At 39.6% G+C, this 27,666-nt stretch overlaps 1 protein-coding gene across 2 annotated transcripts in view; it reads right to left on the minus strand.

Moving 5' to 3' along the window:
• RUG3 (Regulator of chromosome condensation (RCC1) family protein) overlaps positions 1–27,666 on the minus strand; it is a 130,266-nt gene that overhangs the window by 65,612 nt on the left and 36,988 nt on the right. For both annotated transcript variants that reach the window (XM_087690627.1, XM_087690626.1), the window contains exon 2: positions 19,781–19,920. In XM_087690627.1, coding sequence (XP_087546753.1) covers positions 19,781–19,920 — 140 coding nt within the window. The remainder of the gene's footprint in view (positions 1–19,780; positions 19,921–27,666) is intronic.

The following is a 27,666-nucleotide window of genomic DNA, read 5'->3' on the forward strand; positions in this document are numbered from 1 at the left end:
TTCAAGTGCTGATTTTAGTGTATGATACTTTATCTTGTTGGCACAAATCCCAAGGTGACTATCAAACCCTAATTTCTACAAAAATTTAGGATTTACAACAGAAATCCTCTTGTTGTCCACCAAATCTGGCTGAGATTTGCTAAGAATGGCTGAGAAATGCTAAGATCTTTTGAGAAATTACTAGAGAATGTGAGAGAAAGCCAAGATGAGAGAGAAATTCGATTTTCTTCGCATTAACCTACATTTAATGTAATCATCTACTACCAAGCACCTACAAAATGTTGTCACCTGATCAGCAATACTATTGTCAACCCCTAGAAGGTGTCTCCCTATTATCCCCTGCCTACTAAGCCTCCAAATGGCTTGTCTTTTGCAATAAATTACTATTCTCTAATCAAAAAAAGGACCAACAGCTCCCTCTCTCTCTCCCCCAAGCTATAAACTAACTAAATCGCCAAGACCCAGCCTCCACAAACGTTGATCATTCCACACATCTCGTCTTGTAAGACCTCGAAATCAGCATGGGATATACTTGGAGTGTATGTTTGCAGCATGTAACAAGACCAAAATATCTTATCTCCATAGAGAGCTGGCCAATGTGAACATTGATGAGGGCGATAGCATGACAGATCACCTTACTCACATACAAGATTTGCACCAGCAGCTGCTTGATGTGGATGAAATCATTCACGATACTAAATTGATACATCACACTGAACTCTCTTCAAGAGTCATATCTTGGTTTCCATACCTCTTTGATATCGAGGGGCTATGCATGTCTGACTTGCAATTATAATAATCAATGGTTGATTCAATATTAAGTGCTGCTGAAATGCAGCAAACATGGTATTTTGATAGTGGAGCTTCAAAGCACATCACTTCTAAGAAGTGTTTGTTTTCCTCTATGCATTCAGCCCCTATTGGGAAGCATGTTACATGTGTGAACAACAACAGTTATGATATTTGTGGCATTGTGCAGTCTCCATTACTGTTGCAAATTATTCTAACTTCGTGCTTCTACATATCTTGTTTGTGCCTAGCATTACAAAGAACTTGTTGTCTATCTCTGCTTTCAACAAGCATGGCTTTCAAGTCATCTTTAAGAATGACAAATACATTGTCAAAGATAGGGAGATGGATTATGCACTACGGGGGTCTAGGACCTTGTATAAGGGTTTGTTTTTGTTGGATACTTATGGTGTAGAATGTGGAGCTATGGCATGCCCGCTAAGGACATATGAGTTTTGGGAGTCTGATGACCCTTCAGAGGTGTCATATGATAGATGCATTGCCTCCAGTGGAGACTCCACCTCCTCATGCATGCGAGGGATGTATTTTGGGCAAGATGCACAAATTTGCCTTTAAAAAGAATGGTGCAATGCGTGCTGCTTGAAAATTGTAGCTTATTCACTCTGATGTTTGTGGTCCCATGAAGACATGTGCACTTGGAGGTCATCTTTACTTTGTTACATTTATTGATGAGTACTCTCGGTATACATGGGTGTATGGGCTAAAGGCAAAATTTGATGTCATTCATTTTAAACATCTTGTCACAAAGTTTTTTTTTTTTTTTTTGGGGGGGAAGGGAGGGAGATTGTTGTACGTGTCTCGTGCTTTTGAGACATATTTGCTTGATCATGGCATTATGTATCAAGCAACTATTATAATGACTCCTCAGCAAAATGGTATTGCTAAAAGGAAGAATTGCACTCTTATGGAAATGACTCATTGTACGCTCAAAAGCAAGAAGCAACCTCATAAATTTTGGTCACAAGGCCTTCAGTATGCAAATCATGTGTTAAACCATGCACCGACTAAGGCACTAAAGACGGTTACCCCGTTTGAAGCTTCACATGGCAAGAAACCCAAGGTTGACTACTTTCAGGTGTTTGGTTGCATAGCCTATGCACATGTTCCTAAAGAGCTTTGTGGGAAGCTTGATGACAAGGCTGTAAAATTCATATTTACCGGCTATAGTTCGGAAAGCAACGGCTATTGCTTGTATGACCCACGCACAAAGAAAGTTTTTGTCACTAGGGATATCATATTTGCTGAAAATACTGCATTTTCACATGATCAATTTCAAATGCCAACCACCAATGACATTGGTGATGTCTTTGAGGGTCTCTTGCCACCTTCTTTGGAGTCCGTTCCTGCTATAAATGGACGGACAAACATAATACAGTAAGTTGTTGCTGCACCATATGCACTTGAACAGCAGGGTATTGATGATGGTTTGCCACATGCACTCAAAGATGCAGTACAACATGAAAGGGCTACTGTAAATGCAGCAAAAACAGTCCCAAGATGGCCATTACAAACTCTCCAAGAGAGTAAAATGGATGCTCCTTTAGCTCAACGCACTAGAAGGGCTGCTATACATGCAGCACATGATGCAAGGGGAGCCCATTTGGCTGATTTTAGGAAGCAGATGATTGTGATGAGCATGTGTTTATGAGCTCGCTGTTGGATGATGATGAGTCTACTTCCTTGGACAAAGCTCAGCAAGATGTACATTGGATGGAGGCCATGTAGGATAAGTTAGATTCTATTGCTACTAACTCTACATGGGATCTTGTGGACTTACCACTTGGCAAGAAGGCCATTGGCACAAAATGGGTTTTTAAACTCAAACACAAGGCTGATGGTACGGTACCATTGATAGGTACAAAGCATGGTTGGTAGCAAAAGGCTATGCACAGAAGGGCATAGATTATGAAGAGACTTTTGCTCCTACATCCCATATGAGTATGGTGAGATGTGTAATTGCTATGGCTGCAAATTATGGTTGGAAGGTACATCGGTTGGGCATTAAAGCAACATTCTTGAATAGAGACTTGCATGAGGATGTTTATGTATCACAACCTCCAAGGTTTGAGGTGAAAGGGAAAGAGCACATGGTATGCAAGCTAAACAAAAATCTTTATGGTCTTGAACTGGCTCCTCGTGCATGGTACTCTAAAATTGATGCATATTTGACCAAGAAAGGGTTCAAAAATAGTCCAATTGCTCCCACTCTATACATTAAGAATGAAGGGGGGGAGACTTGCTCGTTATCATTCTTTATGTAGATGACATGCTACTCACTGGACCTTCAGAAGCAAAATTACAAATTTCAAGGCTGAATTAAAACATGCATTTGCTATGTCAGATATAGGTTGTCTACACTATTATTTGGGAGTTAAGTTCACCAAAAATCAGCACGGTATCATCATGTCACAATCACACTGTGTGGATAAGCTGTTGCATAGGTTTAATATGCAAGATTGCAAACCCATGTGCACTCCTATGGATCCAGGCTTAAAGCTATCTATGCATGATGGTGAAGAGATGTTTGATGTTGCAATTTATAGCCAAGTTGTTGGCTGTCTTATTTATCTTTGCAACACACGCCCTAACATTCAGAATGCAATAACTCAAGAGAGCAAGTATATGCATAGTCAATTGACTATACATTGGCAAGTTGTTAAGCGGAACTTCAAATAGTTGCAAGGTATCCAATCACATGCATTATTATTTTCCAGGGAGAAGACTTGCAATCACAACCTTACAATGATTTAGATTGGGCTGGTGATGCAAACACTAGACAATCTACTAGTGGACACTATTTCTTTATGGGCTGTTCATGCATTTCATGGCTAAACATTAACAAAGTCTGAATTGGCAACATATTGCTCTTTTATAGCATTCAACTCAATGTGATGAACCATATTGACGGCTGAAATTTGTGGCTTACATGACAGTGCATCAACCACAACATTCCTTTTACCATCAATATATACAATCTGAAAATGCAACATAGAGAGAAAATTTACCTATCTCATATATCTCTCTGACAACTTTGTCTGTGTCAAAAAGACCTCAAAGTCTGATGATCTATCTACACTATAAAATCAGCCCCCAACAAATAAAATTTCCACATAGATAGTGCATAAATTAAAGCCAAGAGCTCTTTCTTATAGACTTGCAAATTCTTCTCTGCACTGTACAAAATTCCGCTCTCATAAGCCACAACTCAGTCATCTTCTATAATAACAACCCCAATGTTGTTACCACACGCATCACACTAAACGATGAGTGACTTCCTTAGATCAAGTATACAATATGTCCTAAAAAGTAAATTTCATGCAAGAATTCGCTTTTCTTGTCATTGATAATCAATCTATGCTTATGCAATTTATTAAACACAATGTCTAAGTGCTTTCTATACTTTGCCTCATTCTTTGAAAAGACAATCATGTCGTCAAAGAAAGTGCCCACAAATCCTCTAAGTGGCTTGAAAATGCAATCCATCATCCGATTAAAAGTAGCAAGAGCATTTGTAAGGCCATAATACATGATAAGAAACTCATATAACCCAAAAGATATCTTGAAAGCTTAGGCACATCCTCTGATCTAATGCATATCTGATAATACCTACTTTTCAAATCTATATAGCTAAATATGGAACCGCTCCTTGCAATCTATCCATAGCATCATTAATCCGAGGGATTGAAAGCCGATTCTTTATCATGATCTTGTTCGGAACTTAATGATCAATGTATATAGGCCATGAACCTTTTTTTTTCTACACCAAAAGCACTGGAAAACAAAAAGGAGATGAGTTGGGCTAAATCAGCCCTTTTTCTAATAGCTCATTCACGTGACTCATAATCTCCTCCTACTGGGCTGCACTCACTCTGTAGGGTGGCTTATTAGGTGGGCTACTTCCAAGAATAAGATCTATGCCATTATCTTCAGGTTGCTCAAGTGATAGCTGCCTTGAAAAAGACTAAGAGAAGCAATCAGCATACATTTTCAAAAATGTCATGTGATCCTTCTCTAACTTAGACATGTTTCCAACATTCTCACTATCAACTTTTTTTCATTACTTTAGAAATAGCAACTACACATACAATAGAGACCGATTCACCTTTCAACTTTACATCAAGTGTAAGTGTCTTTTCCTTATGCTAAATAGTGATCTCTTTTGCATGTGAATCAATCACTACATGCATATGGTGACACCATGGCATACCAAGCAACACATCACAATCCTTAATTGGAGCAATGAAGAACTCTTTGCTGTCCATGTATCCATGTGTATGCAACTGAAGCTTTCCAATGAGTGGTATGATAGGCTTTGCATGGCCTTTACATGCCATTCCAACTTCCCCCATATGAACCATCTCATCCTCTCTAATGTGTCTCCACACATTGCCATGTCAAGAGAGATGAAGTTGACTCACACACCATTATCAAAGAAAATCAATGTATGTTGATCCCTAATTTTGTCCCATGCTCCGCACAACTCAGAAGCATCATCATTGAGCTGATCAGTAATAATATTGAACATTAATCCCACGAATGTTTTAGGCTTCTTTTTCTAAGGATCTCCCTGATTTTCTGATTTTCCAGCTTGCTACATATTGGGACAATCCCTTGCAATGTGATCCTCTCGTTCATAAATAAAGCATATATTTACAACCGTCGATTCCCCTATGTTGTGCCAATTTTTTTCGAGCCCTTTATTTTTTGTTTTGGTCTCTTTTCAAGCTGACTCTAAAATCTACCCCTTTTCTCAACCTTAAACAACTTTTTATTTGGCTTCTCCCCACTCTCTAGAAAGCCTAAATCCTTCCCACACAGGAATGCATTGATTGTAGTAACAGTCTCTATAAGCTAAGACATGCTAGACACATTGGCTTTAATGCAAAAATCCTTGATTCCTCTAGGTAGCCCACAAACATGTTTTTCCACTTACTCATGAAGAAGTACGGGGTGATAAGAAATAATAGACAGTAATACATTCCAAAAACTTCTTATTATATTGCTCCAAAGTCTTGCATTTCTTAGCATCCGACTTATTCCAAGCTGTCATGATATCCACCTCAAAGGTACTTGTCAACCAATTCAATGCAAGCATTTACTTGAACTGTACCCATGATGACGGTGCTCTACCTTGCATTAAAAGAGTAGACCCCCTCTGCAATGTATTCCTCTCCAAGAAAGTGGCTAACTTCCGAATCTTTAAGGACTCGGTGAAGTTCCCCCCTGAATAGACTACATTAAATTGCTGAATGAAAGTCAAAGCTTTCAGCCTATCTTATGCACCACTGAAGGACTCAAACTTCACTACTTCTCCACCTTCATCATAGTCTTTTGCTACCCCTTTGGGTGTCAAGTTGTCATATACTAGCTGCTGCAAAAAAGATGCATTTACTGAATTTACATCAAAACCAACACAAAACAATGCATTTGCATGACCAGCACTCATTTCTTGAGCTCAATAAACATTCGAGGATGTAGATGCATTCCCAAACATGCTATTTTGTGCCCCAACCATCACGCCAATGCTGCCATACATAGGGTTTTGCACATTTCCAGCCATACCTAAATACATTGGGCCTTGCACACCATGCATTGGCTGCTGCATACCATAGCAATTTGTGCCATGCAAGCTTATATGCGGTCCCCACCCAACCATAGCATGAATTCTAGCTACCCCATCATAGCATACATGCCCAATTGTCCTAAATCCATTGGATTGGCACTTCCATGATGGCCTTGCATTCCTTGCCCCATAGGTACCAACTATTTTGCTTCATTGGTCTCTTTGGGCGTTTCAAGTGAAAGCTTGGCATTACCTTCGATGCACCTTTCTATCCCAAACTGTAGAAGATGACTTCTTTTTCTTGCCCTTGCTATCCTTCTTTGGAGCATTCAGAAATCGGGTGAACTGAGAATCCTTTGCCAATTCAGTAAAGAGATTTGTTGTTGTCCTCGTCCGATTCTTAAAATAGTCATCAAATTCCTGGCTGATCATCAGCGTCATTATGCCTTGAAGGCCCTACATCTTGCCCAACAACAATATTTTCAGCTTGATGTCCATGGTCTAAGCCTTGTCCAAGATGATACATTGCATTTCCTTCATTCCCATGTGAATATTCATAATGAAAGGCATTATCACTGCTTGATTCCATGTCATTGTATGAAAACATATTGTTGTAATTTCTTAGCTTAAAGTGAAAATCAGCACTAGCGCAAAGCTTTGACTTACAAGCAGGTGCCTTGGGCCCACCAAATCAACAGATTGAGTGATATCCCGACAATGGAACCATGAAGCTAGACTTTCTCTTTGGATTGATCAAGCACTTAATCACAACAATTAATAACTGAGCATAAACTGAAATGCAGACATTGCCTTAACAATCTTGGCCAATAGACACTCAATTGGCCCCAAAACTGACGCCCCTTTCGGTATTTCTTTAACTTTGACTGCTAATGGATGGTGTTCAAGTTCAGATTCCACAATCTCCTTTGCTGATCCAAAAGACCCTTGTTGTACAAACAATCAACAACAAGCAATCTCAGCCAATTACCCCTTGATTTTTACCTAGGACTTGCACAAATGGAACCACCAACTGGCCAAATGCTACCCCCATATACAATGGATAGGCTAGCATCTGAAATCCCTGTCAATTCCACAAATTGCCGATGCTGATTTTAGTATATGATGCCTTCTCCTATTATCAAACGTCCCAAGGTGGCTATCTAACTCTCGTTTCTGCAAAAATTTAGGGTTTACAACAAAAATCCTCCTACTATCCACCAAACTTGAATGAGATTTGTTGAGAATGGTTGAGAAGTGCTGAGATCTTAGAAATTACTAGAGAAGGTGAGAGAAAGCCAAGATGAGAGAGAAATCTGATTTTCTTCACGAGAAAACCCTAAAATCTGCATATTGCTTGCTCCAGCTACTGCCAAGAATCTCCAAAATGCTGTCATCTACTGCCAAGCACCTCCAAAATGTTGTCACCTGATCAACAATACTATTACCAACCCCCGAAAGGTGCTCCTTGCTGTCCCCTGTCCATTGAGGTCTCCCAATTGGTTGTCTTCTACAGCAAAGTATTGTTCTCTAAATCAAAAAATGGACAACTGCTCCCCCCCTCTCTCTCCCCCCCAAGCTCTAAACTAACTGAATGGCTGAGACCTAGCCCCCAAAAACGTTTTTTCACTTTGCATGGGCATTTTTGCTAAGTGGCAGCCTTCTAAATCCATTTTTCAACATTATTCAGTCATTTAATTAATTTTCAGAATTAAATAAGCATGAAAATTATTTCAACCCTTCTAGCCTTACCCAAAATTAAATATGTCCATCCACAATTAAATTGGCTTGGCCATTTGCAACCTGGAGTGGTCCCCAACCTCTATTGACCCTTGGATTTGCATTAATTAATTAATTAATTAATGCTAGTTCCTAATGTCATCAATGACACTTATTGGCCAAATAATTGTCCTAGGGTTAAAACTAACACCAACTAACCACCGAAACCCAGTTGGCATAACTTATCACAACTTTTGTCTTTCACATCCACTACATCCTCAAGGTCCTTGGCCTGTTATCATGAAATAATTGTCATGTGCATTACATGCTAAATAACCTTGCACATTTGATTAATAATTTAATCAAATGTTATCAGCAAGATTGAAACATCTCAAAATTTCACGTCTCTGAGACAAAGAGAGAAAGACTGTCATTGTTGCTCCAACAATTGACATGCCATTTCCAGTTGGCAAGAGACCCTCCAAGAGCTGGTGGCATTCCTAAAAGAGACTACAACAATAGATGACAGCAATTTGAGAGCTATTTCAACCAAGCAACATCATATTTAGGGTGTTTTATCAATGGAGATAGCTTTAATGACTGTTTAGACAAGGTAGCAATTCATTTCTTCTATTTTCTCGTGATGAAAGTTTGAATTTTCTCTCTTCAACATTCTCTCTTATCCTCGAACTTATTCTCATCCTTTCTTAATAATTTCCAACAAAATCAGCCCCCATTGAAGGTGGAGATTTTGACTAATCTCTGTTGTAAACCCTAATTTACAACAAAAATAAGCATCTAGCAACCACCTCACAAAGCATTCTCAAAAATTGAAGGCCTGGAGACTGTTTCAGTCTAAAATTGAAGCAACAAGCTTTTGGGGCTAAATTTATCGCCCAATGAGCTCAATTGAAGGCCAATTCCCGAGCAGACCAAGGGGCAAATTGGTTTGAAGGCTTGCTGGTCATTTATAACAACAAGAGACAACTGGATAGCAAAGGAGATCCAGGGAATCTTATTGTATTCCATCCAACTTGCACTTCAAAAATAAAGAAATACCCCAAGGGACAACAGTTTTGGGGCCAACTGATTGTCCATTGTCCAAGATAAAGTGATAACATTTGCATTTTCAGTTTATGTAAATTTTATCCTTGTTGTAAGTGTGGATTAATCAAAACAGTACCACCCTCTCCAAGAAAGAAAATTGATTTCACAAGCCTGCCATCTTCTCAAGGATTTGAGTCAATGCTAAAAACTTGTGGAATACAATTTAAAGAAATACCACAAGGGGTGCTAGTCTCAAGGTCAATTTGTTGTTAGCTATCTACTCGAAAGTGATAAAGTGTTGATTGCATTTTATATTAATTTATTGCTTGCTGTAAATTGCCGGTTAATCAACTATTCCAACATCCTATCCAATAAGAAAGGCTAGTTTCATGGTTCCATTGTCGGGATAGATTGGCTCTCTTGAGTAGGGCCCGAGACACCTAATTGCAAGCAATTTGTTGAATTCCTTCTCAGTCGTATGAAAATCCACACGCATGTTCTCATCTAGCAATGAAGAGTCACACTCTGATGATGCATCAATGTCTAAAGAGTTCACCATGGGCAGCATGTTGAAAATGTTAGTTTTGATCATCATGAATCATGCCTATCAAGGCTTCATGATGCTAAAAATCAACAAGAAGAAAACTTTGATGCACAATTTAGACCACAATTCATGGCAAAAAAGGATGTCACGGGTACATGCATTTTTAATGCTCCGTTTTGGCATTATTAAGTTGTGCACATGCAAATGCTCTAGGGCCAAGGCACTCACAAATACTTGTCCAACACGTCATATCACAACTTTTGCCATTGTCATCCACTACATGCTTAGGGTTTTAGACTATCATCATGCCTTAACCAACTTGCTTTTCACATGTGCACCTCACATTAGGCCTAAGAAATGTCCTATGTTGACATTTGGGCTATGCATTAATTAATTAATCAATGGTAGACTAAGACTGATTAAAGTTTGAAATGACTTTGAGTTCCAAAGGGCTTCACACATTAAATGAGGATGCGGGGCAAGTCAAATGGAATTAATTAAGTTTTAGTAATCTATTTTTGAAAATTCATTGATTAATGCTAAAATATTCTTTTGGAATGTTGCCACTTTGTAAATTTGCCCATGCAAATTGCAGAAAGTTGTTTCAGGTTGGCTGAGCTGTAGGCACATACTGTGAGAGGGCATTCTAGGTATCAAGGAGGTCTCGTGCTGGAAGCAACAGCACCAGGAGGACCCTCAACTGCTAATGACAGCATATTCAGACTCCTAGACAGTAGGCAACCTGTCCAAGGGATGATCACCGAAGGAGAGAGCATTCCCAAGGCCATCTACAGCAAGCAACAGCTAATAGCCACTTTCTGGCAACTGAATTTGAGATTTCTCTCTCACTTCTCTTTCTCACTCATTCTCTGACATTCCCTCAACGATTCTCAGCATTTTCCAACTCTTCTGGAGGGCGGCAGTGATCTACTGCTGTCAAACTTCAATTTATAGAAGAAATTAGGGTTTTCAACCACCTTGGGAATTGTGCTCACTAATTGAAGACCCAAATGGTCAAAGTAGCAGTTATGATCGAAGAAATTACAGCTGATCTGAAGGGTTTGCCCATTCCCATCTGTTTGTACCCACATGCAAGAGATTGAAGACCAATTTGTGCCCAAATTGAAGTCTGATCAAGGGGCAAATTGACTTCAAGAACTGCTAGTCATTTGTGACAGCCCTCTGTATTGAAGTCTAATCAAAGGGCAAATTGACTTCCAAGAGCTGCCAGTCATTTGTGACAGCCCTTTGTATTGGGATTTGAAAAGAATCAGTCTATATCTCCATGTACTTCAAATTGGCACAATACAATCTAAAGAAATATCACAAGGGGTGCTAGTTGTTGGAGCCAATCAAATGTCAATTCTCCAATATTAATTGATAAAGTATTAAATTTCAGATTTGTGAATTTATTGCTTGCTATAATTAAAGTTAAATCAGGTAATTACCACCTATCCAAAAAGGAAGGTTGGTTTATGTTTATGTGAGAGTGTGCAACGGAAAGAGGAAAGCGAACATGGAGAGAAAAAGGAGACGAGAGAACGCAAGAGAGAGAGAGAGAAGGAACAACATGACTACAAAGGCTGAAGATACAAGGCTGCAACGGTCAGCCCTAACACACAACTCTACGTGTCAATGGGGACAATAGACGATAGCAAGGGGATGAGAGAATGAGGAGGGTTGGCTGATCATGAAGGATCAATGATTGATAATGACAATGGGAGGGTATATAGGCAAAAAGTGGCAAAACCCTAAATATGGTCAAACCCCTTGAAATATCTAGAAGTGCCCAAAAAGAAATACATTGATGTGCCCTCCATCTAACGAGTCTAAACACAAAATGACAGACAAATGCAATGTCACAGCTCCTAATATCGTTGTCTAACTCAAACTGAGGCTCACAGGCAAGAGATGACCACACGAGACACACACTGTCGCCTAGCTAAAGGAGGGTGCCCTATTGTAAAACGCAGATGCAGAGCAAGGCTGCTTGTAGAAAACGTAAGTAATACAGGGCCTTGTTCTGCAGCACGTGTGCCGGGGGCTGCTTGCAAAAAATGCATGTCTATTTGGTGTCACCTAGCCAATAGAATGGTCACCCAGCCTATCACAAACTGCCTGGATGCAAGAATAACACCGCCCAGCCTATCAAAAGCTGACCAAGTTCAAAAACGAAAATTTGCCCTCGTAAACACAGCAGTAAAGGGCTAGGCCGCCCTACCTTGTTTGACTCCAAAAGCAAGGTCTACAGCACGAGGGTGACATTTGACAAGTTTCGTCATGGATAGCACACTCCTCTTCAAGATCTCTACCTCCCACGCGTGGCTTTGATACCATTGTAGACAACATTAATGATAATGCATGCAGATTGGAAGCAACAAAACTCTAAATATGATCAAACCCCTAAAAATAACCAAAAGTGCCCAAAAAGAAATGCACTAATGTGCCCTCCTCCTAAAGTGTCTAAAACACATAAAATAACACACAAATACAATGTCAGAGCTCTTAATGTCATTGTCAAACCCAGACTGAGGCTCACACGCAAGAGATGACCACATGAGACACACGACTACTAACAATTTCATGGTTCCATTGTTGGGATCACATCAACTCCCCTCAATAGGTGGGTGCATGGCACTTGATTGCGAGCTAGAGGTATCACACATTGCTGAATTTGTGATCAGCTGAGTCTAATTCAGCAAGCATGTCATCATACTCTAATGAAATTGGTTCAAGCGATGATGATGTTTCATAGTTTGAAGGATCGAGCATTGGAGGCAATGAAATGCCTAATCTTGGAATGGGCATGCAAGATGGGTAACATGTTGAGAATGTGGGTTTCGACCAGCAAGAAGAGGATGACTATGATTATCAATTTAAAGCTTAGAGAGCTTAGCGGAGGATATCAGCTGACATCTTTGCCCAATTGGCTAAAGATCCTCGAATTATATGCAATTTTTACATTCTTCTACAAAGGTGTTGAACGAGAGAGAGAGAGAGAGAGAGAGAGAGAGAGAGAGAGAGAGAGTGTGTGTGTGTGTGTGTGTGTGAACACAACACAATGGGCTAGAGTGGGCAACAGTCCCACACTCAAAAGATGCAAGCACTAGAATCATAGAATGAAAGTACAAGAGGTCTAAAGTAAGTAAGACCTACCCTTAACTCAAATGGAGTTAAACTAACTCTACAAGTAGTGATGCAAGTTACTAAATTAGTTGTGCTCTCACCACACATGAAAACGGGCACTTCCCAAAATTGACTAATTCTAACATCCCCCCACAATGCCATTGTGATGATGTACAAGGAGTGAATCAATCACCAAAAGGATCAAGTTCCTCAAACTTTTCACATGGCAGTGCCTTGGGTGAAAATATCTACAGCATTCTCCTATGTGGAAATGTAGATCATGCTGATCTTCCCTATATGTAACCTCTCTCTAACATAGTGATAATGTATCTCCTTGTGTTTTAAACCAACATGAAACACTAGATTCATTGCTACTGCAATAGCACTCTGACTATCAAAAAAAAATAGAAGATGGTCTCTCCAAATGAACATGAAGATCAACCAACAAACAACATAACCAAACACATTCACTTGTCATAATGAAGGTTGCACTTTACTCAGCTTTTAAAGATGAGGCAAACATAGCAAACTCCTTGCTTAGAAATGTATGATTGGCCAAGAAAGAAACAATATCCACTACTAGACTGCCTTGTGTCATGACCAGATATCATGAGGACATGTATTTTTGAAACCTCCCTTCACATATGGATTAATTTTCAATCACATGGTTAAGTGAATGTTGCACATGTGAGGTGTAACTAGGGTTAGAGTAAATTTACAAGCCCAGGACCCGAGGAAATCACAAGATGTCAAAGGCAAAAGTTGCTATAAGTTATGCCACACATGTAATTGGTGGTATTTGGTGCCAGTTGTGACCTAGGACATTCATTTGGCCATAAGTGTCAGTTGGTGACACTAGAGAAGTAGTGTTTAATGGTACTTAACACCAATCTGATGATCAAAGATAGCGCAGAGACACTCAAGAATGAAACTTGCCTAGCCAATTTAATTATTGGCTACTCAAATTATTTTTCAAGGTACCGAAATAATTATTAGATTAATTTTCAGTAATTAAAAAAAGAAATTTGACTTGGAGCACGCTTCTCGAGGTTGCTACTAAACCCTAATTTATGTTGCATATTAGGACTTACAGCAGAGAAATTCGAAATTTCTCAACTATAATCTTTATAGCAAGACTATAGAAAGGCTGGAAGATGAGAAAGAATGCTAAGGAGAGAGAATATTCAAACTTTCTTCGCAAAGAACTGAAAAAAATCTGTCATTTACTGTTGTTGCCCTGTCTCAACAACTTGTAGATGGAAAGAACTAAAAAAAATCAGTCATTTACAGCTACTACCCTATCACAACAGCCTGTAGATGCTATCACCTGTTGTTGATTGGTCTTCTCCTGCCCCTGGCTACTGGCTGCAAATTGGACCAGCAACATCTCCTTCCTCTCTCTTGTAGGTTGAATATACTAAAATGCCTCTCTCCAGTCTCTAAGACGTTTTACAGTCTTGCATGGGCATTTTTGACAAGTGACAACCTTTCCAAATGGTTTTTCTAGTATTTTTCATAATTAAATATTAATTCTCATCTTTAAATACTGAAAATTAATCTAATAATTATTTCGATACACTGAAAAATAATCTAAGTGGCCAATAATTAAACTGGCTAAACAACTTCCATTCCCGAGTATCTCTGCACCATCTTTGACCATCAGATTGGCATTAGGTACCATTAGACATCACTTCTCTAATGTCACCAACTGACACTTATGGCCAAATGAATGACCTAGGCCAACAACTAGCACAAGATACAACCAAGTACATGTACAGCATAACTTACAGCAACTTTTGCCTTTGATATCCCGTGATTTCCTCGGATCTCGAGCTCATAAATTTACTCTATCCCTAGTTACACCTCACATAAGCAACATTTACTTAACCATGTAGTTAGAAATTAATCCACATTTTAAGTAAGGTTTCAAAAATACATGTGCTCATGACAGCCCTCCCCCTTAAAATCCTTACAATCCTCCTCGATTGCACTACCAAATGCATCAAAAGCAAAATAGTGGATTGAAATTTCCACAAGGCATCATAGTTAACACAACAGTGCGCACTATTGCTCAACCATTCCATATGCCCAACACATGCTGAAAATTACTAACCAATCATAACACAACATAAGACTCACAAAGAATTTTAAAAACATTGCCAAATTATCATGTGACATGTCTATTTCTCATGAGACTCATCTAGCATAACCAAGTATAAACCATGGCTAAAACATTAATGGCATCATAACATATGTTGTTATCCATGGAACCAAATGTAAACCATTGAAAACTGAGCATAATTTGATCATAAACTGATCACTTGCTGATCTGAGAACTAATCACAAACTACTACGAATGTGACCCCAAACTGATCACAAACTCATTGCAAAAGACTTACCAACAATCAATGCAAAAACTGATGCAAAACCGATCACAAAAGTGACCATAAACGATTCTCAAGTTAATAAGAAATTGAGCTGAAACTGATGAGAATTTTTGTCTCAAAATTGAGACAAATTCATGCCAAATTGATCATAAGCTAATGCAAAAGTATAGTTCCAATGCCTGGTGAAACTCATACTCATCCGCATACATCTCACAGTTTGACATGAAAGGCTTTGTGTATCCATCAATGTGGAGGTAATTTCAGCCGATATGCCACATCATTAATCTTCTCCAACACCTGGAAGAGCCCATAATATCTCATACTCAACTTTTGGATACAATCTTTCTCTTTCTTTCCCTTTTCTGAGCCTTGCCTTTTCAAAATGTAGCAATACATAATCACCCTCCACAAACTGCAAAGCACATCTATGGCAATCAATTGCCCTCTTTTGCTTTTCTTGCGATCTCTAAAGTGCATATTTTATTGTTACATAGGCTACATCCAAGTTTTTCACATAATGATCAACCTCAAAGATCTTATCCTTAGTTTGCAGAATAAGTGGTACCTTCTTGCCACCCTCAACCACCTCAAATGGAGCTTTGTCCATAGAACTATACATTGTGTTATTGTAAGCAAAGTCAACCAAGGGCAAATACTACTCCCACTATGTCTAGTGGTTTGAAACATAGCACCTCAAAAGATCTAACACTGTGGAATTTGCTTCCTTACACTGACCATCTGTCAGTGGAACACTACCTCGATTGTAGCATCAATACCTCTGTGTTCTACATACGGAGAAGCATGACTTTCAGTGATAACTCTAGGCCTTAACTACTTTGTGACACCCAATCGTCCATGCATCATTAGAAATCCATCTCTTAGAATAAAATGTTCATGTCTTTGGCCATTGCAAAGATGATCATAAACATTAGCAAAGTCCAAATCATCAACATATTGCTCTTTCATGGCATCCAACTCAATGTGATAAATCATGTTGACGACTGAAATTTGTGGCTTACGTGACAGTGCATTAGCCACAACATTCTTACATTCCTTAGCATCCATCTTATTCCAAGTTATCATGATGTCCACCTCAAATGTATTTGTTAACCAATTTGATGCAAGCATTTGCTTGAATTATACCCACGTTGACGGTACTCTACCTTTCATCAAAAGAGTGGACCACCACTGTAATGCATTCCCTTTCAAGAAAGTGGCTGGCTTTCAAATCTTTGAGGACTCTGTAAAGTTCCCCCTTGAATAGATTGCATCAAACTACTAAATGAGAGTCAAAGCTTTCAACCTATCTCATACACCACTAAAGGACTCAAACTTCACTACTTTTCCATCCTCATCGTAGTCTTTTGCTGCCCCTTTGGATGTCAAGTTGTCATACAATGGCTGCTACAAAAAGGATGCATTGATTGAATTAACATCAAAACCAACACCAAGCAGAGAATTTGCATGACCACCAGTCATTCCTTGAGCCCCATAAGCATTCAAGGGTGCAAATGCAATATTGAACATGCTACTTTGTGCCCCAAGCATCAAGCCAATGTTGCCATATATAGAGTTTTACATATTTCCAGCCATACCCGAATACATTGGGCCTTGCACACCATGCATTGGTTGCTGCATACCATAGGGATTTGTGCCATACATTCCCGTATGCAGTCCTTGTCTAATCATAGCATGAAAAATCATGCTTCCACCAAAATATCCTAGCTGCCCCATCATAGCATGCATGCCCCACATCCATTGGATTGGCACTTCCGTGATGGCCTTGCATTTGCATTCCTTGCCCTGTAGGTACCAACTGTTTTATTTCATTAGCATCTTTGGGAGCTTCAAATGAAGGGTTTGGCATTACCTTTGGTGCATCTTGCTATCCCGAAGGTGTGAAAGACGTCTTTTTCTTCTTACGTTTGTTGTTCTTCTTTGGAGCATTCAAAAATCAGGTAAATTGAGGAACCTTTGCTAATTCAGCAAAGAGATTTGCCGTTATCCTTATCCAATTCTTAAACTGGTCATCGAATTCCTCTTCACTTTGCTAGTCATCAGTCTCCTTATGCCCTAAAGGCCGTGCATCTTGCCCAACAGCAACATTTTCAACTTGTTGTCCATGGTCCGAGCCTTGTCCAAGGTTAAACATTGCATTTCCTTCAAACCCATGTGAATGTTCATACTAAGAGACATCATCGCTACTTGAGTCCATCTCATTGTATAAAGACATATTGCTGTAATTTCTCCACTAAGAGTAAAAATCAGCACTAGCACAAATCTTTAGATTGCAATCACGTGTCTCAGGCCTACCAAATCAAGGGATTGATTGGTGTCTCAGCAACGGAACCATATAGCCAGCCTTCCTCCTTGGATAGGGTGGTAAATAACCAAATTAAGCACTGTTTACAGTAATTAACAAATTCACAAAACTAAAATGCACACTTTACCATATAATCTTGGACATTGGACACCTTGTTGGTCCCAAAACTAATGCCCCTTAAGGTATTTATTTAATTTAATTGAAGAAGTTGATGTACAATGGGATTCTCCCAATCTCTTTCGGTATTCCAACTTTCCTTGCTGTCTAAAATGACCAACAAGTCTTCAATCTGATTTGCCCATTAATTCAAGCAATCAATTGGTCTTCACTCACTTTGATGGAGATGGGAAATGTCCCAAATTCATTGATTTGTTGGTCCCTCCACTTGAATTTGACTAAAAACAGCTTCAGCCCTGTTGAATCCAAGTCTTGGAACTTCCAATTTCTGGTACACTTCCCGAGGTTGCTACTAAACCCTAATTTCTGCTATAGATTAGGATTTACAAGAGAGAAATCTGAAATTTCTCAACCTTTGGTAATCTCAATGCTGTAATCTTTGAAGCAAGGTTGTAGAAAGATTGGAAGATGAGAGAGAATGTTGAGGAGAGAGAATATTCAGACTTTCTTCATGAAGAACTGAAGAAAATCTATCATTTATTGCTATTGTCTTGTCTCAACAGCTTGTAGATGCAAAGAACTAAAGAAAATCAGTCATTTACTGTTGCTGCCCTTTCTCAACAACTTGCAGATGTTGTCGCCTGCTGTTGTCTTCTCCTGCCTCTAGTTGCCTCAAAAGGTCCTCCAATGGCTGCAAATCAGATCAACAGCATCTCCTCCCTCTCTCTTGCAAGCTGAATACACTAAAATACCTCTCTTCAACCTCTAAAGACGTTTTTCAATCTTGCATGGGCATTTTTGACAAGTAGCAATCTTCCCAAATGGTTTTTTCAGTATTATCCATAATTAAATATTAATTTTCAGTCTTTAAATATTAAAAATTAATCTAAGAATTATTTCGGTGCCCTAAAAAATAATCTGACCAACCAATAATTACATTGGCTAAGCAACTGCCATTCCCGAGTGTCTTTACACCATCTTTGACCACCATTAGATTGGCGTTTACCATTTAACACCACTTCTCTAGTGTCACCAACTGACACTTATGGCCAAATGAATGACCTCGGCCAACAACTAACCAGACACCACCAAGTACGTGTGCGGCATAACTTACAACAACTTTTTCCTTTGACATCCTGTTATTTCCTCGGGTCCCGAGCTCGTAAATTTACTCTAACCCTAGTTACATCTCACATGTGCAACATTTACTTAACCATGTGGTTAAAAATTAATCCACATGTTAAGTAAGGTTTCAAAAATACATGTCCTCATGATAGTTACACTAATGTTTGAGTGGCCCACAAAGTCCTACACTCCACCCTCAGTGGACTCATCAATGAATACACTGAGTGAATGCCTCTACCTGAAGCATGAGCCTACTCTCAGATTGCCCATACAACTGCCTGAATAACATAATTAGCACAGACAGTATAATGCCTGGGAACCCAAAAACTCTAAAGATGATCTGGAGAAGGAAACAATGCCATGTGGCAATCATCCCAAGAGAGCCCCTCAAAATTTCTATGATCAAAGGAAGGCCATCATCTGTGTGCTTGGCTTGAAAGAACATATCAATTTGGCACATTGATATGCATCATAAGCATGCTAAACTATAGGTAAGGCTGGATGTTTGGTATCACAGCTAGCCTAAAAATGGGTTGCTTGACAGATGTAGTAGGTTCCAGAGAGGCGAGTACTTGGAATGCATCTTGAGTTGATCTGTTTGTTTGTTCTCTTTGACATACTCACAAAGTCAGCAGAGAAAATTGGTGTAAATAATACTTCTGTTCTTCCCTTGTGCAAGGCTTCATTAACTTGAGTGAGAAGCACTAGACACCTATACAATTACAATAATACAACAGGACAAATAGCCAAAAAAAATTGGTCCATGGCTGAAAACAAATACATGTAAGATTCTTGTAATCATGCTTAAGAGTGAAATAACAGTAACGGTCCCACAGAATACAGTTAGACAAGCCTCATGAATCATCAATCCAATGTTGGGTGTTTCCCACAAATTCAAACTGTTGTACTGAATTTTTGCTAGGGATATCAATCCTCCTAGGACCAATTCTAACAATCAATCATTCAAAACAGGTGACAAATGTCATTCGTATTTATGACATGACAAAGTTCAACCTATATACCTGATGATGTGATAGCTGCAGTATGAGATCCACCAGCTGAAACATACACCACCTTTTCATGCTTCCCTAAGATAAGTTTCCTTGGCAAAAGCTCTGCTTTGTATCCACCATGACCTAGAGCTCCAAAAGCCCCAAAACCCCTGCAAACCTTCAGCATGAAAGGTTTGGAATATAACTTCTATCTTTCCAATAAAGTTCATTCACTAAAGAGAATTGAAAATTTTTTAGCAAACCAAGATATTTCTGACCTAAAGATATTTGTAGAACACTTGAGAATTTCATTTGGAAGAACTCAAGGCACAAAATCAACAAAAAAGAACAAAAGGTAGCATTCTACCCTCGTTAGTGTCCTTGACAGCAAATAACAAGTAGCATGCAGATATGCATGCATGCACACACTTCTCTTGCAATATCAAAGAGATCGTTCACTGGTAGCACCAATCCATCACAAAGTCAATACAAAAATATGTTCATAATGAATATATGAATGCTAATGGATGAATCCATGGAGAGTATGATATGGATGGAGCTCAAGGAGCATAGATGTTCACCGGTCATTGTTTGAGCCGACTGAGGGAGGGTGTCCACTGTTGGCATGTGTCTTACTCTAAGAACAGATCCAGAGTGCAGCAATACCACCAAATCTGGAGTGTAGCAATCTCTGGTGCCAGAACGGCAATAAGCAGCAATGTACAGCCTGGCAACAACCTCTAGATGTGTCAAATCTAATGATGAGGTACAAAGCCGCAAAATGCAGATCTGCTGATGATAACATTGGCAAGCACAGCAGCTCCCGATGAAAATGCAGATCAGCTGAAGGTCACCCAGCCAGAAATCAGGTCGCCAAGGCTGGGAATTGGATAACCTATTTTTGGACAAGTTGGCAATGTTGTAGATGAGATTGTGGCAGCTGCAGCAGGGCTGGAATACCTTCAGACTGCAGCAGATTGGATCATGGATGCTACCAGCTGGAAAATGCAGCAAATGGATAAAACATGACAGCTGGTTTCAGGAAGAGGATGGTTTGGATGTGGATAGAATACGATGGCATGCAATTGTGGGGCACAAGGATTATAAGCAGTACAAGCACATTAAGTCCCTTTACAGAAGTATTGGAGCCACAAGAAGTCTTGTGTCCTTATCAAAAATCAACAATTCCTTTTTGTGGCTCTTTTAATGAGCTGAAAAATGCCAACAAATAGAATAAATTGGAGGCAAGTTTTGGCAGCTCAACAATGGCACCCTTGACATAAATGGTTTCCTCCAGGACCAAGTTGGCACTCCTAGGAACCTAGATGTCCCCATCTCAAATGGAAACGACCCCTAAAAAGTTCGACTGTTACATCCTTGGACAATCTAAGGTGGGCACCAGCAGGCCACAGCATTTGTCACAGCCTTGGGTCATTTAATGACCAAGTGTGAACACACAATTAGGCTAGGGCAGTTAAGGAGTCCTATAAAAAGGATTTAGTGGCTCATTTGTATCACATCAAGTGTGCTTACACTTAGACTCTATGCCCAATGGTCATTATGTCCATACATGGAGATGGAATGGGCTGGTTGTTTAGCAAGTAAAATTCAAGGCTTCAATTAGGTCAAAGCTACTACACATCACAAATCTAAAATGAACATTTTACCACTTGATTCTTGGACATTCAACACCCGATTGGCCCTAACAACTGGCATGCCTAGTAGTATTTCTTTAACTTGTATTGCTTCAATTTGAAGTACACAAAGATACAGGTAGATCTCTCTTCAAACTTCAATGAAACAGGCTGCCACAACTGACCAGCAACATCAAATATCTATTTGCCCTTCATTTTGCTACAATTTGTACATAGATTGATCCAAGAACACTTGTATGCAGGCCAAATTAAATGTACATGAGCATTCCTAAAACCTGCCTTCCTTTTGAGGAAAGGGAGGCAGATGACCTAATTAAGCACTAATAAAAGCAAGCATAAATTTCACATAAACTGAAAATACAAAAGTTACCACTTAATCTTGGACAATGGACACCTTGTTGGCCCTTAAAATTGGTGCCCCTTGCAATATTTCTTTAACTTGTATTGCTGAAAGTTGAAGTACACCCAGATCCAATTTGATCTCCTTCAATCTTCAATACAACATCTTGCTGTCCATAGTAACCAACAAACCTTCAAACCATTTCGCCCCTTGGTTTGGGGATTGGCCTTCAATTTGCTCCTTAGAAGACAAATTTTGCCACAAACTTCATGTTGATTGGTTGGCCTCTTAAAATTCTTTGAAATCCCCAAATTTCAGTTGCTAACTTTCAAGTACTACGCCAAATTTTTGAGCTCTATTCCCAAGATGACTGGTAAATTAGGATTTAGCAGCAGAAATTATTCAATTGTACCCTCTTGGGACTCAATTTGGTCAAGATCTGGAGGAAAGCTATGAATTGGTTGAGTGAATAAAGAGAAAGTTGGAGGAGTTTGATCGCCAAATTTGGCCTAAATTTAATGCTGCCCTATTGTGAATGGCTGATTGACTGCAGTCCACATCAATAGGAGCCCCACATGCAATCACCTACCCTTGTGGGCCCCACAGTTGTTCATCTACCTATAGACAACCTAGAGGGGATGTCACCTGCCTCCAATGGCCTCCCGATCAGCTAGGGTAGGTCTTTGACAGCCTCCAACAGCTAGGCAGATCATCAATGGCTAGAAAATTGTAGCAACAACTCTCTCTCTTCCTCTCCTAACCTCCACAATCTTGGAATGAGGCTCCACCAGCCTCTAATAGCCTTTCCCTTACTTGCATGGGCAACTTTGGCCAAGTGGCAGCCTTCTAAATGCATTTTTCACACATTTAATTAATTTTCAGGATTCATAATTCTAAAAGCCATTTATCCCTACCCAAAAAATTAGTAATGCCCATCCACAATTAAATCAGCTAGGCCATTTTGACTCCCAAGTAGTACTGCGCATGAATTGAACCTTGACCTAGCATTAATTAATTAATTCATCCCTAGTTCCTAGTGTCACCACTAACACTTACTTTTACCTTTGACACCCATCGACTTCTCAAGGTCCTTGGTCTATCATTGTAAAATAACTAACTTGCACATCAAATGTGCACCTCACATTTAAATTTGATTAACAACTAAATCAACTGCTAAGAAAAGCATCAAAATTTTACGTCCCCATGAGAATTCCACTTTAGATCAACTGCAAATTCTCCTATTACAACTACTACTTTGATCACCAACACTTCAATTAATAGGCACTCTCATGAGGACATGTATTTTTGAAACCTCACTTAACATATGGATTAACTTTTAATCACATGATTAAGTAAATGATGCACATGTAAGGTGCAACTGGGGCTTAAAGTAAATTTACGAGCCCGGGACCTATCATTTTTTAACTTCCTAAGACACCTACAGGGAATGATGGGATATGGACTATCATTTGCAGATTTAATAAACAAGTCCATTTCATTCCGGTCAGGAAGAAAATAAAGGATGATCATATGGCACGATTGTTTTTGCATCACATCTTTAAGTATCATGGTATGCCAGAGTCGATCATAAGTGATCGAGACCCTCGGATGACCAGTTTATTTTGTAAGGGCTTGTTTGAGAATATGGATACCACGCTGAAATTCTCATCATCCTTCCATCCGCAGACAGATGGGATCAATCTGAGGAAGTAAATTCCACAGTGTCAGATCTTTTAAGGTGCTATGTTTCAGACCACAAGACACAGCGGGAGCAGTATTTGCCCTTGGTTGAGTTTGCTTACAACAACACGGTGCATAGTTCTACGGGCAAAGCTCCATTTGAGGTGGTTGAGGGTGGCTGGAAGGTACCACCTATTCTGCAAACTAAGGATAAGATCTTTGAGGCTGATCGTTATGTGGAAAACTTGGATGTAGCTGATGCAAAGATAAAATATGCACTTCAGAGATGGCAAGAAAAGTAAAAGAGGCCAGCTGATCGACAGGAACGTGCTTTGCAATTTGCAGAGGGTGATTATGTATTGCTGCGTTTTGAAAAGGCAAGGCTAAAAAAGATGAAAGGAAGAGAAAGATTGTATCCGAAGTTGAGTATGAGATACTATGGGGCCTTCCAGGTATTGGAGAAGATCAACGATGTGGCATATCGGCTAAAATTACCTCCACATTGGCGGATACATAATGCCTTTCATGTCAATTTGTTGAGGCTTTTTCATGGTGATGTGCCACAGGATATGTCTCTTGAAATTCAGCCTGAGGTTGAGGAGCTAGATGAGATTTTGGTACCTGAGCAAATTTTGGTACATAAGGAAAGAAAGGTTAAAGGTAAAGTTTCCAGGAGATACTTCGTGAAATTTCAGAATTCTTCACCAATGGATGCCAAATGGATGCAAGAGGATGACTTGGCAGACCATCCTCACTTGTTGGAGCTTTGCCTAGATACCTTTCAATCAGGGCCGACTCAAGTTCCGTTAGCTTCAACAGAGCAAGGGTCCAAAGTATTGCCTGAACTCATTGCAAAAAGTAACCAGCAACAATCAGTGCAAAAACTGATGCACAACTGATCCAAAAAGTGACCATAAATGATTCTCAAGCTGATCAAAAATCTAGCTGAAACTAATGAGAATTTTTGTCTCAAAATTGAGGCAAATTTCATGCTAAATTGATCATAAGCTAATGCAAAAGTATAGTTCCAGTACCCGAGTGAAACTCGTACTCATCTGCATATATCTCATAGTGACTAGTACACTAAGTAGTGATCTCATGGCAAACATACTATCAGCACAATACCTTGGATACATGCTGAATACATCCCAAATCCACTATATACGAGAGCTATCCACAACTGGAGGAGTGAAAGTGCTACGTCCCCTTCAGCATCAGGCAATACTCCAAACCCTTGCTCTGCTGAACCTGACAGAGCCCGAACTAAAGTCGGCTCTAACTAAAAGCCATCTAGGTAAAGCTACCACAAATGAGGATGGCTAGCCAAGCCATCCTCTTCCATCCGTTTGGCATCCATTGATGAATAATTCTGAAATTTTACCAAGTATCTCCTGCAAACTTTACCTTTGACCTTTCTTTCTTTATGTGCAAAATCTGCTCAAGTACCAAAATCTCATCTACCTTCTCAACCTCAGGCTGAATTTCAAGAGACATATCCTGTGGCACATCATCATGAAAAAGCCTCAACAAATTGACATGAAAGGCATTATGTATCCGCCAATGTGGAGGTAATTTTAGCCGATATGCCACATCGTTGATCTTCTCCAATACCTGGAAGGGCCCATAGTATCTCATACTCAACTTCGGATACAATCTTTCTCTTCCTTTCATCTTTTTTAGCCTTGCCTTTTCAAAACGCAGCAATACATAATCACCCTCTGCAAACTGCAAAGCACGTTCCTGTCGATCAGCTGGCCTCTTTTACTTTTCTTGCCATCTCTGAAGTGCATATTTTATCTTTGCATCAGATACATCCAAGTTTTCCACATAACAATCAGCCTCAAAGATCTTATCCTTAGTTTGCAGAATAGGTGGTACCTTCCAGCCACCCTCAACCACCTCAAATGGAGCTTTGCCCGTAGAACTATGCACACTATGTTGTTGTAAGCAGACTCAACCAAGGGCAAATACTGCTCCCACTGTGTCTTGTGGTCTAAAACATAGCACCTTAAAAGATCTGACACTGTGGAATTTACTTCCTCAGATTGACCTCATCTGTCTGCGGATGGAAGGATGATGAGAATTTCAGCGTGGTATCCATATTCTCAAACAAGCCCTTCCAAAATAAACTGGTCATCCGGGGGTCTTGATCACTTATGATCGACTCTGGCATACCATGATACTTAAAGATGTGACGCAAAAACAATCGTACCATATGATCAGCCTTTATTTTCTTCCTGACCGGAATGAAATGGGCTTGTTTGCTAAATTTACAAATGATAGTCCATATCCCATCATTCCCTGTAAGTGTCTTAGGAAGCTCAAAAATACAGCAATAAACCTAGCATCTTTTGCCTATCGTGCTTTACCTTCTGGCATACGATGCACGTCTTAACAAACTCTTCTACATCATGCCTCAAAGCTTGCCAATAAAAGAAATGCTCCACTGCCTTGACCGTGGCATCAATACCTCTGTGTCCTGCATACGGAGGAACATGACTTTCAGTGATAACTCTAGGCCTTAACTGCTTTGTGACACAGTTGTCTATGCATCATCAAAAATCCATCTGTTAGCACAAAGTGTGCATGCCTTTGGTCATCACAAAGCTGATCGTAAACATTAGCAAATTCCGAATCAGCAACATATTGCTCTTTCATGGCATCCAACTCAGTGTGATAAACCATGTTGACGGCTGAAATTTGTGGCTTACGTGGCAGTGCATCAATCACAACATTTTTTTTACCATCAATATATACAATCTAAAAATGAAACATAGAGAGAAAATTTACCCATCTCATATGCTTCTCTGACAACTTTGTCTGCGTCAAAAAGTACCTCAAAGTTTGATGGTCTCTCTGCACTGTAAAATCAGCCCCCAACAAATAATGTTTTCACGTAGACAGTGCATGAATTACAGCCAAGAGCTCTTACTCATAGACCTGCAAATTCTTTTCTGCACCGTGAAGAATTCGGCTCTCATAAGCCACAACTCGGTCGTCCTGCATAAGAACAGCCCCAATGCTGTTACCACATGCATCACATTGAACTATGAATGACTTCCTTAAATTGGGCAACACAAGCACAGATGCAATTTCAGCAAACCCGCGTACATACTTCATGTAGTAAAAACATAAACCCAAGAAGCTGCGGATCTCATACACATTCCTCAAAGGTGGCCATGATCGTATTGCTTCAACCTTTGCAGGGTCCATGCACCATCAGCAGATACAATATGCCCCAAAAAGTGGATTTCATGCAATAAGAATTCACTTTTCTTGTCATTGATAACCAATCTAGGGTCATTCAATTCATTGAACACAATATCCAAGTGTTTTCTATGCTCTGTCCCATTCCTTGAATAGACAATCATGTCATCAAAGAAAGTGTCCACAAATCCTCTATGTGGCCTAAAGATACAATCCATCATCCGATTAAAGTAATAGGAGCATTCGTAAGTCCAAAAGGCATAACAAAAAACTCATACAATCCAAAAGATGTCCTAAACGCTGTCTTAGGCACATCTTCTAGACTAATACAAATCTGATGATACCCACTTTTCAAATCTATACAGCTAAATATGGCTGCCCCTTGCAATCTATCCACAATATCATCAATCCGAGGAATCGGAAAACAATTCTTTATCGTGATCTTGTTGAGAGCACGATAATCAATGCACATATACCATGAACCATCCTTTTTCTACACCAAAAGCACTGGAGAACAAAAAGGAGATGAGCTGGGCTGAATTAACCCTTTTTGTAACAGCTCATTTACCTGACTCATAATCTCCTCCTGTTGGGCTACACCGACTCTGTAGGGTGGCTTATTAGGCGGGCTACTTCCAAGGATAAGATCTATGCCATGATCTTCTAGCCTTTTAGGCGGTAGCTACCCTGAAAGTGACTGAGAGAAGCAATCAGCATACATTTTCAGAAATGACATGCGATCCTTCTCTAACTTAGACATATTCCCAACATTCTCACTATCATCTTTATCCTTAGTAAAAACCGAGTACGCTGAAAATTTATTTCTCATTACTTTAGAAATGGCAGCTGCAAATACAACAGGGACAGACTCACCTTTTAACTTTACATGAAGTGTGAGTACCTTTCCCTTAAGCTAAATAGTGATCTTTTTTGCACGAGAATCAATCACTGCATGCATACGGTGACACCATGGCATACCACGCAATACATCACAACCCTCAAGTGAAGCAATGAAATACATTTCACTGTCCATA

The sequence above is a fragment of the Lygodium microphyllum genome, chromosome 13 (genome assembly GCF_053477565.2).
Source record: "Lygodium microphyllum isolate KBCC chromosome 13, Lygodium_microphyllum_v1.1.10, whole genome shotgun sequence".
Classification (NCBI taxonomy): Eukaryota; Viridiplantae; Streptophyta; class Polypodiopsida; order Schizaeales; family Lygodiaceae; genus Lygodium; species Lygodium microphyllum.